This window comes from Staurois parvus, unplaced genomic scaffold, assembly GCF_062004578.1.
Source record: "Staurois parvus isolate SC_StPar_1 unplaced genomic scaffold, SC_StPar_1.0 ptg001692l, whole genome shotgun sequence".
NCBI classification, from domain to species: Eukaryota; Metazoa; Chordata; class Amphibia; order Anura; family Ranidae; genus Staurois; species Staurois parvus.
In genome coordinates this window covers 301,575-320,242 of record NW_028319488.1, presented here as the reverse complement: position 1 = coordinate 320,242, position 18,668 = coordinate 301,575, and the positions used below count along the sequence as shown (strand labels likewise).

The window sequence follows — 18,668 nt, the reverse complement described above, 5'->3', positions numbered from 1 at the left end:
CCACAAATTGGACCCAGACCTGCCCAGGGTCTCGTAAGTAGATTGCACGGAGGAGTAGAGTTCGTTATTGGAATTAACTGTGAGGGACTTTTAAACCTAGGCATGTGTATGGCCTTCAATTGAAGCTGCTTCTGCTCCGCCACTCTGCCATTGGACTCTTGATAGTCGTCGACTATCAAGAGTCCAATGGCAGAGTGGCGGAGCAGAAGCAGCTTCAATTGAAGGCCATACACATGCCTAGGTTTAAAAGTCCCTCACAGTTAATTCCAATAACGAACTCTACTCCTCCGTGCAATCTACTTACGAGACCCTGGGCAGGTCTGGGTCCAATTTGTGGTAGAGACTGGTTTTGTTCAGCCATGCTTGAGCGAGTAATAACAGGTCTGTGCTGCCCTTTGGTGTCTGGCTTAATGCGCACAACACTGAACGTCCCAGCGTTTGTCAACGATTTGCCGTTAAGTGATGCAAACCCGCTGAGCCACGTTCATGAGGAGCCGGTACAGGGGGCCATGAATCAGTATGGACCTGGCAGAAGCGTGAGCAGACGACAGAGGCACATGGCGCAGGGTGGCGGTGTAGGCAGCATTATTCTGAAGCCATACACAGGCCTAGGTTAAAAAGCAGAAGCCGTCAGCAGCGTGAGCAGACGACAGAGACATATGGCGCAGGGTGGCGGTGGATGCAGCAGTATTCGGAAGCCAAACACAGGCCTCGGTTAAAAAGCGGAAGCCGTCAGCAGCGTGAGCAGACAACAGAGGCACATGGCGCAGGGTGGCGGTGGAGGCAGCAGCAATGGAAGGCCATACAGCACCCTATCACAAAATGGAACCCACCAACAGTGTAAGGAGACCTGAAAGTTGCACATGGCAGAGTGTGGCGATGAAGTCAGCAGCAATGGGAGGCCGTACAGGGACCCATGACACACTCTGGACCTGGCAGCAGCAAGAGGAGGCGGTACAGGGGCCCATGACAGATTACGGGCCTGGCAGCAGCATGAGGAGTCGGTACGGGGGCCCATGGCAGATTACGGGCCTGGCAGCAGCATGAGGAGGCGGTACAGGGGCCCATGGCAGAGTGGCGAAGCGTAAGCAGCTTAAATTGAAGGCCATACAGAGGCCTATGTTAAAAATAATAACATGTTTGGGGCATGATTCATGGCGGATTTAGTCAGTTGTGTCAGGAACTGGTGGTTTGAAATCCAGACTAATCCATGCCTGATTCATTTTCACAAACGTGAGTCTCTCCACACTTTGGGTGGACAGTCGTGTCCTCCGCGGAGTTACAATACCTCCTGCCGCACTAAACACGCGCTCCGATGCCACGCTACTGGCCGGGCATGACAGCCTTTCAAGGGCAAATTCAGCTAGTTGGGGCCAAAGGTCAAGTTTCGTTGCCCAGTAGTCAAGGGGATTGTCTACCTCGGTTGGCAGGGTGCTGTCCAAGTAGGCCCAAGCCTGTTGTTTGAGCTCCTGCTCCAGGTCCACCTGATGCTGCTGCTGCTGCGGCTGGTTAGTAGTTTCCTCACTGCGCTGGTGAAGAAAGCTACTCATCATCGACTGCAAACTGAGGCAGCCGCTGCTGGTGGAGCTGCCACTGCTCCTACCACCCCACCCCTCCCCTGCTGCCATGGCAGCGGAACGCGAGCGCACAGGGCCCACAGTGTCTGAGGATGGACGTTGGCGCAGAAAGGCAGAGACCAACTGACTACATAGGTGGTTTTAATAGTACGTTATTTTGGCCTCCCTCTCAGCAGGTGTGAAAAAGGCCACCATTTTTGAACGGTAGCGAGGGTCCAACAAGGTGGACAGCCAAAAGTCATCCCTCTGTCTGATGGTTATTATTCGGCTGTCGCTACGCAAGCAACCGAGCATGCTATGGGCCATTTGTGCCAAGGAATGCGAGGGACTCCCTGCCTCCATCTCCACAGCATACTGCCACGGTGCGTCTGGGTCCTCTGTCTCCTCCTCCTCCTCTACCAGATGCTCCTGCTCCTCCACTCCTGTCCGCTGAGTGGAAAAACCACCCATTTCACTCGATAATTCCTGAGCACCAATGTCCTCCTCTACCTCCTCCTCTTCTTCCTGTCCTGCCCCCACAGGGGTCATGTGGCATTGAGATCTGTGCGCCACGTCTACCGCACCCTGACCAGCCATTGTTAACAGCATTTGTTCCAGGACGTGCAACAGAGGAATGACGTTGTTCATCCCATAGTCCTGCCGACTCACGAATAGCGTGGCCTCCTCAAAGGGCCTGAGCAAGCGGCAGGTGTCACGCATGAGCTGCCAATGGCTGACATCTAAGTTACACAGGGGAGTACCTTTATCCGCTTGTAACATCAGGAAATCGGTGATGGCCTTTCGCTGTTCGTAAAGGCGGTCTAACATATGTAGGGTTGAATTCCACCTTGTTGCAACGTCGCAGATCAGGCGATGCTGTGGAATTCCGTTCTGCCGCTGCAGCTCAAGGAGGGTGTGCTTTGCAGTGTAGGAATGGCTGAAATGCATGCAAAGTTTACGTGACATTTTAAGGATGTCTTGCAGTGGGATGGTGGATTTTAGGAACCGCTTGACAACCAGATTGAACACGTGAGCCATGCATAGCGCATGGCACAACCTTCCTTGACGCAGAGCAGACACCATGTTCTTTCCGTTGTCGGTCAACATGGTTCCGATTTTCAGTTTGCGCGGAGACAGCCATCTGTCGATTTCTCTGTTCATTACACTCAGAAGTTCCTCCCCTGTGTGACTACATTCGCCAAGGCATACCAGGTGCAGCACAGCGTGACACCGTTGCGCCCTGCACATGTGATATGCCGGTCGGGTAATGGGACTTGGCACGGGGGTGGCGGCTGAGGACACGGCGGAAGAAGAGGTGGTAGAGGCGGACATCTTTGCTGGACCAAGGACGTGCAAACGTGGAGGCAAAAGCGGCGTGACCTGTCCAAGTTGCTGGTGCGGCTGTGCCAGCACCACGTTCACCCAGTGGGCCGTAAATGACATGTACTGTCCCTGACCGTAGTTACAGCTCCACACATCGGCGCTGCCGTGCACTTTGGCAGAGACCGACATGCTCAAAGACTGGCCCACCATCTCTTCTACATGTGAATGCAGGGCTGGCACTGCCTTTTTGGCGAAGAAATGCCGGCTTGGCACTCTCCACCGCGGCGCGGCACAAGCCATCATTTCTCAGAGAGGTGCTGAGTCCACCACTTGGAAAGGGAGGGACTGCAGCACCAGCAACTTGGACAGGAGGACGTTCAGCTTTTGCACCGTCGGGTGCGTGCTCGCAAACTGTTGTCTCTTGGAAACGGATTCCAAGAAAGACTGCTGACGGAATCCGTGAAGAGGAGTAGCAGGAGAAGGAGCATCTGAATGAGCGGAAGATGCCAACGAGCGACAACTCCCCTCAGCAGAGGTGTTGGAGCCTTGACTGGCTGATAAAGGGCGATTGACGTCGGGTAACGGAGCAAGTAACGGAGCGGGTGATGGAGCGGGGGCTGGGGCAGGCAGAACCGCCGTATCTTTATCACCGTTTTCCCTGGCCACCGAATGGCGACGCTGCATATGCTGACGCAACGCTGTAGTCCCAACATTGGCCCCCTGGCCACGCTTGACTTTCTGGCCACATAGTCGACATACGGCTACGTTTACTTCCTCGGGCGGCTTGACGAAAAATTGCCACACCGCCGAGTAGGAAACTTTGCCCCCCGCTACTCCTCACTGGCTGACTGCTACTTCCTCCGTGCACACCGGCACCACTACTGGCCGTGGTGGTAGGCTGCAGAGGAGCTGGTGCTCTACTCCGTGGCCGTTTGGCTCCACTGACACTGCTGCGACCCTGCTGCCTCCTGGGCAACCCACCGACTGTTTTGCTCGCTGGCAAGCTGGCACCCTCTTCTCCTGATGATGCGGAAGCAATAGCCTGATGACGACGAGGCTGCCAAGTGCGATCAGCCTCATCATCATCAATTAGGGTCTCCGCGTCACTACTAGCCCCCTCGGCTGCGTGTGGGTCAGGAGACAGACCTGTCTCTAGACCGGCTACCGAGCCACTCTCCTCGCCAGTACTTCTTCGCCTGGCTGCTGAAGAGGCGGATGTCTCCCCCCGTTCCTGACCGCCCTCTGTTAGCTCTTCCTCACTGTACAGTGGGGCTGAGCCCACAGCATGCGATACTTCGCTTGGTGAGGGAACAGCAAAGGACAGGGGCAGGTAGAGGACACGTGATTTCAGTGGGCTTGGTCCCGGGCCATGCCAACTAACGGTTGTGTCTGACGTACCCACCGACCGTTGGCTGTAGGTGTCAGAGGTGACCTGGGAAGAGGAAGACGACCGAGTCAACCAATCGATGACGGCAGGGTTGTCGGTGGAGACACGACCGCTGGATGACACCGGGAGCACTGGCCTCTGGCTGCGACTAGTGCTGCCTCGACCCCTTCCTCTGCTGCCACGTCTGCTCGCTCCTGAAACATTGCCTCCTCTGCCACTCCTCTGCGTGTTGTCTGACATACTCTTTAATTCAATAAGCACCCCAAAAATAAAACCGGATTTAACTCTTTGAACGTACAATAGTGGTTGTGAAGCAGAAAGTCAGTTTATTTAGCACAATCGGTCAATTGCAGCTTGCCGTTGGCTGGAAACTGTACGTTTCTGTCACTGGAATGCACTAATCACCCAAAAAATATTACCGCCACCCGGCGTGTATATGGATTTAACTCTTTGAACGTACAATAGTGGTTGTGAAGCAGAAAGTCAGTTTATTGTACACAATCGGTCAATTGCAGCTTGCCGTTGGCTGGAAACTGTACGTTTATGTCACTGGAATGCACTAATCACCCAAAAAATATTACCGCCACCCGGCGTGTAAATGGATTTAACTCTTTGAACGTACAATAGTGGTTGTGAAGCAGAAAATCAGTTTATTTAGCACAATCGGTCAATTGCAGCTTGCCGTTGGCTGGAAACTGTACGTTTATGTCACTGGAATGCACTAATCACCCAAAAAATATTACCGCCACCCGGCGTGTAAATGGATCTAACTCTTTGAACGTACAATAGTGGTTGTGAAGCAGAAAGTCAGTTTATTTAGCACAATCGGTCAATTGCAGCTTGCCGTTGGCTGGAAACTGTACGTTTATGTCACTGGAATGCACTAATCACCCAAAAAATATTACCGCCACCCGGCGTGTAAATGGATCTAACTCTTTGAACGTACAATAGTGGTTGTGAAGCAGAAAGTCAGTTTATTGTACACAATCGGTCAATTGCAGCTTGCCGTTGGCTGGAAACTTTACGTTTCTGTCACTGGAATGCACTAATCACCCAAAAAATATTACCGCCAGCCGGCGTGTAAATGGTTTTAACTCTTTGGATGTACAATAGTGGTTGTGAAGCAGAAAGTCAGTTTATTTTGCACAATCGGCAAACTGCAGCACCAACTGTGCACGACAGCCACCAAAAAAAAAAAGGGTGTATGTCACTTTAAATTTTCGATTCTTTGATAGCTGTGGCCCTAAGTAACGATTCTGTGTCCCTGAGTAACGATTCTGTGTCCCTGAGTAACAATTCTGTGTCCCTGAGTAACGATTCTGTGTCCCTGAGTAACGATTCTGTGTCCCCGAGTAACGATTCTGTGTCCCCGAGTAACGATTCTGTGTCCCCGAGTAACGATTCTGTGTCCCCGAGTAACAATTCTGTGTCCCCGAGTAACAATTCTGTGTCCCTGAGTAACAAATCTGTATCCCTGAGTAACAATTCTGTGTCCCTGAGTAACGATTCTGTGTCCCTGAGTAACGATTCTGTGTCCCTGAGTAAAAATTCTGTGTCCCTGAGTAACGATTCTGTGTCCCTGAGTAACGATTCTGTGGCCCTAAAGTCTCTGTGGCCCTAACTCTGTCCCTTCATACACACAGGTCTGTCTCTCTTGAATGACCGGAGGCTAATGGAGAATTCTAAGATGGCCGCGATTTATAGCTCCACCATTACACAGTGCTGGCTGGCTGGCTGCTGATTGGCTAATGCGATCACATGTCATGAATGAATGCATTATGGGTCAGCGCGCCTTGTCTGCGCGCCTTCCCAGAGATCCCCGCTCCGTCGCCACACATGTCGCCGCCATTTTTGGGAAAATTCGATTTGTGCATCCGAAGTGTGCTAATCTTCGGATTCGTCGCGAATCGAATTTTTCCAAATCTTCGGAACGAATTCCACTTCGTCATGTTCGATTCGCTCATCTCTAGATATAACATTTATAGGGAAAGTTGATCCAGGGAATATCCGATTGCCTCTCGGGGGATCTGGAAGGATTTTCTTCCCGTGCAGGAGCAAATTGGATCTTGCTTTGCTTGTTTTTTTTTTTGCCTTCCTCTGGATCAGTTGTGGGTATAAGATTAGAAATTGTTTTTTTTTGTTGAACTGGATGGACTTTTGTCTTTTTTGGCAAGATTAATTATAGAGATGAGCGAAGAAATGAAAAATTTGATTCGGCTGATTCGGCGAATTCCAGTGTGAAATTCGATTCGATGCGAATTTCTCCGCTACAAAGATGACTTATTTAAAGGGTTTCTAGGCTTCAGAGAGCCTTTAAATTAGTGCAGAACACTGTACCTTTAATTTAAATGCCCTTGGAGATGAGGAAGGAGAAGGAGAAGGAGAAGGATGAGAAGAAGGAGAAGGATGAGAAGAAGGAGAAGGATAAGAAGAAGAAGGATGAGAAGGAGAAGAAGGAGAAGGATGAGAAGAAGGAGAAGGATGAGAAGAAGGAGAAGGATGAGAAGAAGGAGAAGGAGAAGGATGAGAAGAAGGAGAAGGAGAAGGATGAGAAGAAGGAGAAGGATGAGAAGAAGAAGGAGAAGGATGAAAAGAAGAAGAAGGATGAGAAGAAGGAGAAGGATGAGAAGAAGGAGAATGATGAGAAGAAGGAGAAGGATGATAAGAAGGAGAAGGATGAGAAGAAGGAGAAGGATGAGAAGAAGGAGAAGGATGAGAAGAAGGAGAAGGATGAGAAGAAGGAGAAGGATGAGAAGAAGGAGAAGGATGAGAAGAAGGAGAAGGATGAGAAGAAGAAGGATGAGAAGGATGAGAAGAAGGAGAAGGAGAAGGATGAGAAGAAGGAGAAGGAGAAGGATGAGAAGAAGGAGAAGGAGAAGGATGAGAAGAAGGAGAAGGATGAGAAGAAGGAGAAGGATGAGAAGAAGAAGGATGAGAAGAAGGAGAAGGAGAAGGATGAGAAGAAGGAGAAGGATGAGAAGAAGGAGAAGGATGAGAAGAAGGAGAAGGAGAAGGATGAGAAGAAGGAGAAGGATGAGAAGAAGAAGGATGAGAAGAAGAAGGATGAGAAGAAGAAGGAGAAGGATGAGAAGAAGAAGGATGAGAAGAAGGAGAAGGATGAGAAGAAGGAGAATGATGAGAAGAAGGAGAAGGAGAAGGATGAGAAGAAGGAGAAGGATGAGGAGAAGGAGAAGGATGAGAAGAAGGAGAAGGATGAGAAGAAGGAGAAGGATGAGAAGAAGGAGAAGGAGAAGGATGAGAAGAAGGAGAAGGAGAAGGATGAGAAGAAGGAGAAGGATGAGAAGAAGGAGAAGGATGAGAAGAAGAAGGATGAGAAGGATGAGAAGAAGGAGAAGGATGAGAAGAAGAAGGATGAGAAGAAGGAGAAGGAGAAGGATGAGAAGAAGGAGAAGGATGAGAAGAAGGAGAAGGAGAAGGATGAGAAGAAGGAGAAGGATGAGAAGAAGGAGAAGGAGAAGGAGAAGGATGAGAAGAAGGAGAAGGATGAGAAGAAGGAGAAGGATGAGAAGAAGGAGAAGGATGAGAAGAAGAAGGATGAGAAGAAGGAGAAGGAGAAGGATGAGAAGAAGAAGAAGGATGAGAAGAAGGAGAAGGATGAGGAGAAGGATGAGAAGAAGGAGAAGGAGAAGGATGAGAAGAAGGAGAAGGAGAAGAAGGAGAAGGAGAAGGATGAGAAGAAGGAGAAGGATGAGAAGAAGGAGAAGGATGAGAAGAAGGAGAAGGAGAAGGATGAGAAGAAGGAGAAGGAGAAGGATGAGAAGGAGAAGGAGAAGGATGAGAAGAAGAAGGATGAGAAGAAGGAGAAGGAGAAGGATGAAAAGAAGAAGAAGGATGAGAAGAAGGAGAAGGATGAGAAGAAGGAGAATGATGAGAAGAAGGAGAAGGATGAGAAGAAGGAGAAGGATGAGAAGAAGGAGAAGGAGAAGGATGAGAAGAAGGAGAAGGATGAGAAGAAGGAGAAGGATGAGAAGAAGGAGAAGGAGAAGGATGAGAAGAAGGAGAAGGATGAGAAGAAGGAGAAGGATGAGAAGAAGGAGAAGGATGAGAAGAAGGAGAAGGAGAAGGATGAGAAGAAGAAGAATGAGAAGAAGGAGAAGGAGAAGGATGAGAAGAAGGAGAAGGATGAGAAGAAGGAGAAGGATGAGAAGAAGGAGAAGGAGAAGGATGAGAAGAAGGAGAAGGATGAGAAGAAGGAGAAGGAGAAGGATGAGAACAAGGAGAAGGAGAAGAAGGAGAAGGAGAAGGATGAGAACAAGGATAAGGATGAGAAGAAGGAGAAGGAGAAGGATGAGAAGAAGGAGAAGGAGAAGGATGAGAAGAAGGAAAAGGAGAAGGATGAGAAGAAGGAAAAGGAGAAGGATGAGAAGAAGGAAAAGGAGAAGGATGAGAAGAAGGAAAAGGAGAAGGATGAGAAGAAGGAAAAGGAGAAGGATGAGAAGAAGGAGAAGGATGAGGAGAAGGAGAGAGATGAGAAGAAGGAGAAGGAGAAGGATGAGAAGAAGGAGAAGGATGAGAAGAAGGAGAAGGATGAGAAGAAGGAGAAGGAGAAGCAGAAGAAGAAGGATGAGAAGAAGGAGAAGGATGAGAAGAAGGAGAAGGAGAAGGATGAGAAGAAGGATGAGCAGAAGGAGAAGGATGAGAAGAAGGAGAAGGATGAGCAGAAGGAGAAGGATGAGAAGAAGGAGAAGGATGAGAAGAAGGAGAAGGATGAGAAGAAGGATGAGAAGAAGGAGAAGGATGAGAAGAAGGACAGTTCTGTGACAGTTTCTGTCTATTTCTGACAGTTCTGGGACATTCACTCCATACAGCGGTTTCAACCGCTGTATGGAGGGAATGTCATGGAACTGTCAGAAATAGACTATTAATGACAGTTCTGGGACTGTCCTTCCATACAGCGGTTGAAACATTGTATGTATTTGTTTCCATAAATGGATCCATTTATGGAAACAAATACATACAATGTTTCAACCGCTGTATGGAAGGACAGTCCCAGAACTGTCATTAATAGTCTATTTCTGACAGTTCTATGACATTCCCTCCATACAGCGGTTGAAACAGCTGTATGGAGTGAATGTCCCAGAACTGTCAGAAATAGTCTATTTCTGACAGTTCTGGGACATTCACTCCATACAGCGGTTTCCGGCAAAAAGTGTATGTGCAGAGTTCCTCTATTCTGCAGATATACTTAGAGGAGCTCTGCAGATACACTTAGAGGAGCTCTGCACATACACTTTTTTCCGGTTTGGAATTATTCTTATTTTCATCCTACTTCTTCTTCTTCTTCATCATCCTCATCCTCTTCTTCTTCTGAGGATGAGGATGAGGATGAAGAAGAAGAAGAAGAAGAAGAAGAAGTAGGATGAAAATAAGATTAATTCCAAGCCGGCAAAAAGTGTATGTGCAGAGCTCCTCTAAGTGTATCTGCAGAGCTCCTCTAAGTGTATCTGCAGAATAGAGGAACTCTGCACATACACTTTTTGCCGGCTTGGAATTATTCTTCTTTTCATCCTACTTCTTCTTCTTCTTCTTCATCCTCAGAAGAAGATGAGGAAGAGGAAGAGGAAGAGGAAGAGGAAGAAGAAGAAGAAGAAGAAGAATTCCAAGCCGGCAAAAAGTGTATGTGCAGAGTTCCTCTATTTCTGACAGTTCTCTCACAGCTTCTTCACATGTACAGCGGTTGAAACATCTGTATCCTAAATGGAAACTAATAGATACAATTTGTATCTATTAGTTTCCATTTAGGATACAGATGTTTCAACCGCTGTACATGTGAAGAAGCTGTGAGAGAACTGTCAGAAATAGAGGAACTCTGCACATACACTTTTTGCCGGCTTGGAATTATTCTTCTTTTCATCCTACTACTTCTTCTTCTTCTTCTTCTTCTTCTTCTTCTTCTTCTTCTTCCTCATCCTCATCCTCATCCTCATCCTCATCCTCTTCTGAGGATGAAGAAGAAGTAGGATGAAAAGAAGAATAATTCCAAGCCGGCAAAAAGTGTATGTGCAGAGTTCCTCTATTTCTGACAGTTCTCTCACAACTTCTTCACATGTACAGTGGTTGAAACATCTGTATCCTAAATGGAAACTAATAGATACAATGTTTCAACCGCTAAACATGTGTTCCTTCTGTCAGAGAACTGTCAGAAATAGCGGAGCTCACTGCAGGGACACTTTTGCCGGCTGATCGGGAAATGTTCGATTCGCGCACCCGAAGTAGGCAAAATTTCGGTTTCGACACGAATCGAATATTTCCTGAAATTCGACTCGAATTCCGGTTCGCCTAGTTCGATTCGCTCATCTCTAATTAATTATGTAACTATGTAACCCCCATAGGCCAAACATAAATCTAGAACCACAGGTGTATAGTGCAAATATAACCAAATATTATAGAATCAGTGATCACAAATTGTATATATTGAATGGCTCCTACCACTGTCTAGAATGAAAATTAGTCCTTTAATTTTGGGATAAGTGATGGATTGAGATATATGAATACTTTCTGTTCTAAGATGTTCTTATGGTATTGTGTAGAGATGAGCGAATCGAAGTAGGCGAAGTGGAATTCGTTTCGAATATTGGAAAAATTTCGATTCGCGCCGAATCCGAAAATTAGCATACTTCGGATGCGCGAATCGAAATTTTTCCTAAAATGGCGGCGACATGTGCGGCGACAGAGCGGGGATGTCTGGGAAGGCGCGCAGACAAGGCGCGCTGACCCATAATGCATTCATTAATGACATGTGATCGCATTAGCCAATCAGCAGCCAGCCAGCCAGCACTGTGTAATGGTCGAGCTATAAATGGCGGCCATTTTAGAATTCTGCATTTGCCTCCGGTCATTCAAGAGAGGCAGACCTCTCTGTATTAGGGACAGAGTTAGGGCCACAGAAACGTTACTTAGGGAAAGAGAAACGTTACTTAGGGCCACAGAAACGTTACTTAGGGACAGAGAAACGTTACTTAAGGCCACAGAAACGTTACTTAGGGACAGAGAAACGTTACTTAGGGCCACAGAAACGTTACTTAGGGACAGAGAAACGTTACTTAGGGCCACAGAAACGTTACTTAGGGACACAGAAACGTTACTTAGGGCCACAGAACCGTTACTTAGGGCAACAGAAACGTTACTTAGGGCCACAGAAACGTTACTTAGGGCCACAGAATCGTTACTTAGGGCCACAGAAACGTTACTTAGGGCCACAGAAACGTTACTTAGGGCCACAGAAACGTTACTTAGGGCCACAGAATCGTTACTTAGGGCCACAGAAACGTTACTTAGGGCCACAGAAACGTTCCTTAGGGCCACAGAAACGTTACTTAGGGCCACAGAAACGTTACTTAGGGCCACAGAAACGTTACTCAGGGACAGACACAGAATTGTTACTGAATGGGGAAAGAACAAAAAGAGGGCGCACAGGCCTAGTGCATTACCATAAAAAATGTTTAATAAAAAATAAAGTAGGTATTGTACTCACAAACGACAATATAGTCAAGGCACGTCATAAAAGAACAGCTGGATCAACACCGCGCTGAGTAACAGTCCGCAATAGGGAGTTTAGACATCCAAAAGGCTGACGCGTTTCGAGGACTTGCCTCTTCCTCAGAGCCAACTGACCAAATGTCTGCTCCCTCTTTTATATGCTCACTACTAGTTAAACCAAAGGTCACATGGGCCATCCTGGACACTCCCCTGTGCAGGTGGAGGAGTCACAGGGGCAATCGACATAGTGTAAGTAAACACGAAAGGTCTATAAAAAATACATACACATATATATATATATATATATATATATACATACATATACATACATATATATATATACATACATATACACGCACAAATAAAACCATTGAAACTAGTGACAATCATAAAATCATATGAACCATAAGAAGTGTGCACAGTGGAAAATAAATAAATAAATGGAAAATTACACATATATAAAAAATAATAAAAATCCTTCCCTGGTGATGCACTGCACTGCTCGCCTTTAAATAAATGGATGGATGGATGAGCAATGCTACGAAGCTGCCTAGTGCTCTGCTTGCCATAGACAACCATGGGACATGGATTTAATATAGAGAGTAGATCTGAAACCCAGCAGAGACACTTATTAATTCATAGAGATGCAGCCTACAGGGTGTGTGCCTCTCATTCCAGTATAGTCATATGATGAGACGTAGGCATGTGTGGCCATGTAGTGCACCAGGGATGGATATGCATATGCAATACTATATACAAGAACAAAGGAGATAAATCACTAGTAAAACATAAATGTTGATATAAAACGTTACAAAAAACTTCTTAATATGGCTCACAAAGTTTAAATAAAATAAAATTAAATAAGTATTGTTACAATATAGTATAATATCTGGTAAAATTGGTATAGTGTATGGTATACGTGTGCATGCATAGACATGAAAGCATAAGAAATATAAATATATAGGAAAAGAGAAAAATGAATAATTATATAAAAAATGTACAAAAGATGTATATGTGTTATATATAAGAACTATATAAAAATGTCAAAGGCGCTATGAAACAAGCACTTGCAGGATGAGAAAGCAGTGCTCGAAGAGAGCTCACTGGACAACATGTAACACATCCACATGAGCAACTGCTTTTTAGTAAAAAACATGTCTGTACATACATACATAAACCCACACACACATATGGAAACTGAATTAAAAAATGGGTGACCAATGAATGACCCATAGACACAAGCGCATGGGAATGCGGTCATACGCAAGCGCCTAAGGGTGACACAATAAATATGAAGTGAGCAACCTAATGTGTAAGGATGCAGGGTAATGGTAGCTATACTGATGATACTATAGTAATCATAGCTGATGAAAATGAATATATCTAAAGCATACATCTGTAGTGGATGGTGTACCCACTATAGGTCACAAGGGAAATGATGGAACTAGCACTAAAGAGGGGGGGGGGAGAGAGGAAAAAAAAAAAAAAAAAAGAGGGGGTTTGGGAGAGAGACAAAAAGGATGAGAGTAGGACTCTAGGGAACATGTGCAGCTCAGCAGAAGGTACCTATGCATAACGGGGAGTCAGTGGATGACCCCATGTATCTCAAGATCTTCATTAGGCCCAGTGGGTGAGAGGGAACCCAGAGTGAAGATCCAATAGGTCTCCCTCTTACATAGTCTTTGGAATTTTCTTCCACCATCTGAATCTCCTGTGATGGATTCAATCCCAAATACTTTCATGCCTGATGGGTCACCACTGTGTGCCTCCTGAAAGTGCCGTGGTACGGAATATTTGTTTTTGCCTTTATTGCTCTCCTTGTAATTAATGATGTTACATTTGTGTTCGCCAAACCTGACCCTCAAGGGGCGCATGGTTCGGCCAACATATAGGAGGCCACAGGGACAGATGAGCCCATAGATCACAAAAGAAGTACCACAGTTGATGAACTGCTTAATCTTATATGTACGGCCATTGGTGGCAGCCACCTCTTTCTTTCTGTGGCACATGTATTTGCAGGTTCCACAATTGCTCACACCGCATTTGAAACTGCCGCTTTGATCAAACAGGGCAGACCAAGGATTGACCGTATTCCTGGCACCAGCAGGAGGCTTCTTAATTCTACTGGGTGCTATGTGACTCCTGAGATCCCTTGGTTTCCTGAACACAATTTCGGGTCTGGGGGCAAGGCTCTGACCAAGAACTGGGTCCTGCTTAAGAATTTTCCAATGCTTTTGGATGCTTCGCTGTATGTCGAAGGCTTTAGTATTGAACCTGGTGCAAAACCTGACCTGGTTATTAAATCTATTGATGGGGTCTTTAGTGGCTTTTTTGGCAGCTGTGTGTGGTATATGCAGTGGACTCTCTTCATATTGGCCCCAATACTTCTGGTATGCTTCCTCGATGTGGACCTCACTGTAGCCTTTTTCAAGGAACTTGGTCCTCAAGATGGCGCTCTGTTCCTCATAATCACCTCTGGTGGTGCATGTTCTCCTTAACCTGCAGTACTGACCAAAAGGGACATTACGGATCCATTTGGGGTGGTGATGGCTACTAGCGTGCAAGTAGGAATTGCCTGCGCTAGGCTTAAAATGCGTTTTAGAGCAGATGTTGCCATCAGAGTCTGTCCGTAGTTCAAGATCTAGGAACACCAGACTGTTGGCATCCACCACATGTGTGAAGCCGATTCCAAAGGAGTTATTTTGGCAGTGTGCAAGAAACCCATCCAGATCCTCGTCTGACCCTTGCCAGATGATTAAGATATCGTCTATATATCTGGCGTACAGGGCCAGATTGCCCCGATATGGGTTGTTGTTCCAAATTGATTCCTCCTCCCAATACCCCATGAAGAGGTTTGCATAGCTGGGGGCAAATCTGGCTCCCATAGCCGTGCCTCTAATTTGTCTGTAGAAGTTCCCGTGAAAGGAGAAGTAATTATGTGTGAGGGTATAATGGATGGCTTTTTGCAGGAAAGCTACATGAATTGTTACTCAGGGACAGACACAGAATTGTTACTGAGGGACACAGAATTGTTACTGAGGGACACAGAACTGTTACTCAGGGACACAGAACTGTTACTCAGGGACACAGAACTGTTACCCAGGGACAGACAGAATTGTTACTGAGGGACACAGAATTGTTACTGAGGGACACAGAATTGTTACTGAGGGACACAGAATTGTTACTCAGGGACAGACACAGAATTGTTACTCAGGGACAGACACAGAATTGTTACTGAGGGACACAGAATAGTTACTGAGGGACACATAATTGTTACTGAGGGACACAGAACTGTTACTCAAGGACACAAAACTGTTACTCAGGGACACAGAACTGTTACTCAGGGACAGACAGAATTGTTACTGAGGGACACAGAATTGTTACTGAGGGACACAGAATTGTTACTGAGGGACACAGAATTGTTACTCAGGGACACAGAATTGTTACTCAGGGACACAGAATCGTTACTCAAGGACAGACACAGAATTGTTACTGAGGGAAACAGAATTGTTACTGAGGGACACAGAACTGTTACAGAGGGACACAGAATTGTTACTCAGGGACACAGAATTGTTACTCAGGGACACAGAACTGTTACTCAGGGACAGACACAGAATAGTTACTGAGGGACACAGAATTGTTACTAAGGGACACAGAATTGTTACTCAGGGACAGACACAGAACTGTTACTCAGGGACAGACACAGAATTGTTACTGAGGGACACAGAATTGTTACTGAGGGACACAGAATTGTTACGCAGGGACAGACACAGAATTGTTACGCAGGGACAGACACAGAATTGTTACTGAGGGACACAGAATTGTTACTGAGGGACACAGAATTGTTACTGAGGGACACAGAACTGTTACTCAGGAACACAGAATTGTTACTCAGGGACACAGAATTGTTACTCAGGGACACAGAACTGTTACTCAGGGACAGACACATAATTGTTACTCAGGGACACAGAATTGTTACTGAGGGACACAGAATTGTTACTCAGGGACACAGAATTGTTACTCAGGGACACAGAATTGTTACTGAGGGACACAGAATTGTTACTGAGGGACACAGAATTGTTACTCAGGGACACAGAATTGTTACTCAGGGACACAGAATTACTGAGGGACACAGAATTTTTACTCAGGAACACAGAATTGTTACTCAGGGACACAGAATTGTTACTCAGGGACACAGAATTGTTACTGAGGGACAGACACAGAATTGTTACTGAGGGACACAGAATTGTTACTGAGGGAGACAGAATTGTTACTCAGGGACAGACACAGAATTGTTACTCAGGGACAGACACATAATTGTTACTGAGTGACACAGAATTGTTACTGAGGGAAACAGAATTGTTACTGAGTGACACAGAACGGTTACTCAGGGACACAGAACTGTTACTCAGGGACACAGAACTGTTACTCAGGGACAGACAAAGAATTGTTACTGAGGGACACAGAATTGTTACTGAGGGACACAGAATTGTTACTCAGGGACACAGAATTGTTACTCAGGGACACAGAATTACTGAGGGACACAGAATTGTTACTCAGGAACACAGAATTGTTACTCAGGGAAACAGAATTGTTACTCAGGGACACAGAATTGTTACTCAGGGACAGACACAGAATTGTTACTGAGGGACACAGAATTGTTACTGAGGGACACAGAATTGTTACTCAGGGACAGACACAGAATTGTTACTCAGGGACAGACACAGAATTGTTACTCAGGGACAGACACAGAATTGTTACTGAGGGACACAGAATTGTTACTGAGGGACACAGAACTGTTACTCAGGGACACAGAACTGTTACTCAGGGACAGACAGAATTGTTACTGAGGGACACAGAATTGTTACTGAGGGACACAGAATTGTTGCTGAGGGACACAGAATTGTTGCTGAGGGACACAGAATTGTTACTGAGGGACAGAGAATTGTTACTCAGGGACAGACACAGAATTGTTACTCAGGGACAGACACAGAATTGTTACTGAGGGACACAGAATTGTTACTGAGGGACACAGAATTGTTACTGAGGGACACAGAACTGTTACTCAGGGACACAGAACTGTTACTCAGGGACAGACAGAATTGTTACCGAGGGACACAGAATTGTTACTGAGGGACACAGAATTGTTACTGAGGGACACAGAATTGTTACTGAGGGACACATAATTGTTACTCAGGGACACAGAATTGTTACTGAGGGACACAGAATTGTTACTGAGGGACACAGAATTGTTACTGAGGGACACAGAATTGTTACTCAGGGACACAGAATTGTTACTCAGGGACACAGAACTGTTACTCAGGGAGACAGAACTGTTACTCAGGGACACAGAACTGTTACTCAGGGACAGACACAGAATTGTTACTGAGGGACACAGAATTGTTACTCAGGGACAGAGAATTGTTACTCAGGGACACAGAATTGTTACTGAGGGACACAGAATTATTACTCAGGGACAGACACAGAATTGTTACTCAGAGACAGACACAGAATTGTTACTGAGGGACACAGAATTGTTACTGAGGGACACAGAATTGTTACTGAGGGACACAGAAGTGTTACTGAGGGACACAGAATTGTTACTCAGGGACACAGAACTGTTATTCAGGGACAGACACAGAATTGTTACTGAGGGACACAGAATTGTTACTCAGGGACACAGAATTGTTACTGAGGGACACAGAATTGTTACTCAGGGACACAGAATTACTGAGGGACACATAATTGTTACTCAGGAACACAGAATTGTTACTCAGGGACAGACACAGAATTGTTACTGAGGGACACATAATTGTTACTGAGGGACACATAATTGTTACTGAGGGACACAGAATTGTTACTCAGGGACACAGAACTGTTACTCAGGGACAGACACAGAATTGTTACTGAGGGACACAGAATTGTTACTCAGGGACACAGAATTGTTACTGAGGGACACAGAATTGTTACTCAGGGACACAGAATTACTGAGGGACACATAATTGTTACTCAGGAACACAGAATTGTTACTCAGGGACAGACACAGAATTGTTACTGAGGGACACATAATTGTTACTGAGGGACACAGAATTGTTACTGAGGGACACAGAACTGTTACTCAGGGACACAGAACTGTTACTCAGGGACAGACAGAATTGTTACTCAGGGACACAGAACTGTTACTCAGGGACACAGAACTGTTACTCAGGGACAGACAGAATTGTTACTGAGGGACACAGAATTGTTACTGAGGGACACAGAATTGTTACTGAGGGACACAGAATTGTTACTGAGGGACACAGAATTGTTACTGAGGGACAGACACAGAATTGTTACTCAGGGACAGACACAGAATTGTTACTGAGGGACACAGAATTGTTACTGAGGGACACAGAATTGTTACTGAGGGACACAGAACTGTTACTCAGGGACACAAAACTGTTACTCAGGGACACAGAACTGTTACTCAGGGACAGACAGAATTGTTACTGAGGGACACAGAATTGTTACTCAGGGACACAGAATCGTTACTCAGGGACAGACACAGAATTGTTACTGAGGGACACAGAATTGTTACTGAGGGACACAGAACTGTTACAGAGGGACACAGAATTGTTACTCAGGGACAGACACAGAACTGTTACTCAGGGACACAGAACTGTTACTCAGGGACAGACACAGTATTGTTACTGAGGGACACAGAATTGTTACTAAGGGACACAGAATTGTTACTCAGGGACAGACACAGAACTGTTACTCAGGGACAGACACATAATTGTTACTGAGGGACACAGAATTGTTACTGAGGGACACAGAATTGTTTCTCAGGGACAGACACAGAATTGTTACGCAGGGACAGACACAGAATTGTTACTGAGGGACACAGAATTGTTACTGAGGGA

The 18,668-nt window shown here is 45.9% G+C and overlaps 1 protein-coding gene across 1 annotated transcript in view; it reads right to left on the bottom strand.

The window, feature by feature from the left end:
• The window catches only part of LOC149434729 (interferon-induced very large GTPase 1-like), a 118,605-nt gene that overhangs the window by 6,275 nt on the left and 93,662 nt on the right, over window positions 1–18,668 (bottom strand). Inside the window, 1 exon segment of the mRNA XM_089663462.1 lies at window positions 13,703–14,755. Within this exon segment, the coding sequence (XP_089519588.1) occupies window positions 13,703–14,755 (1,053 nt within the window).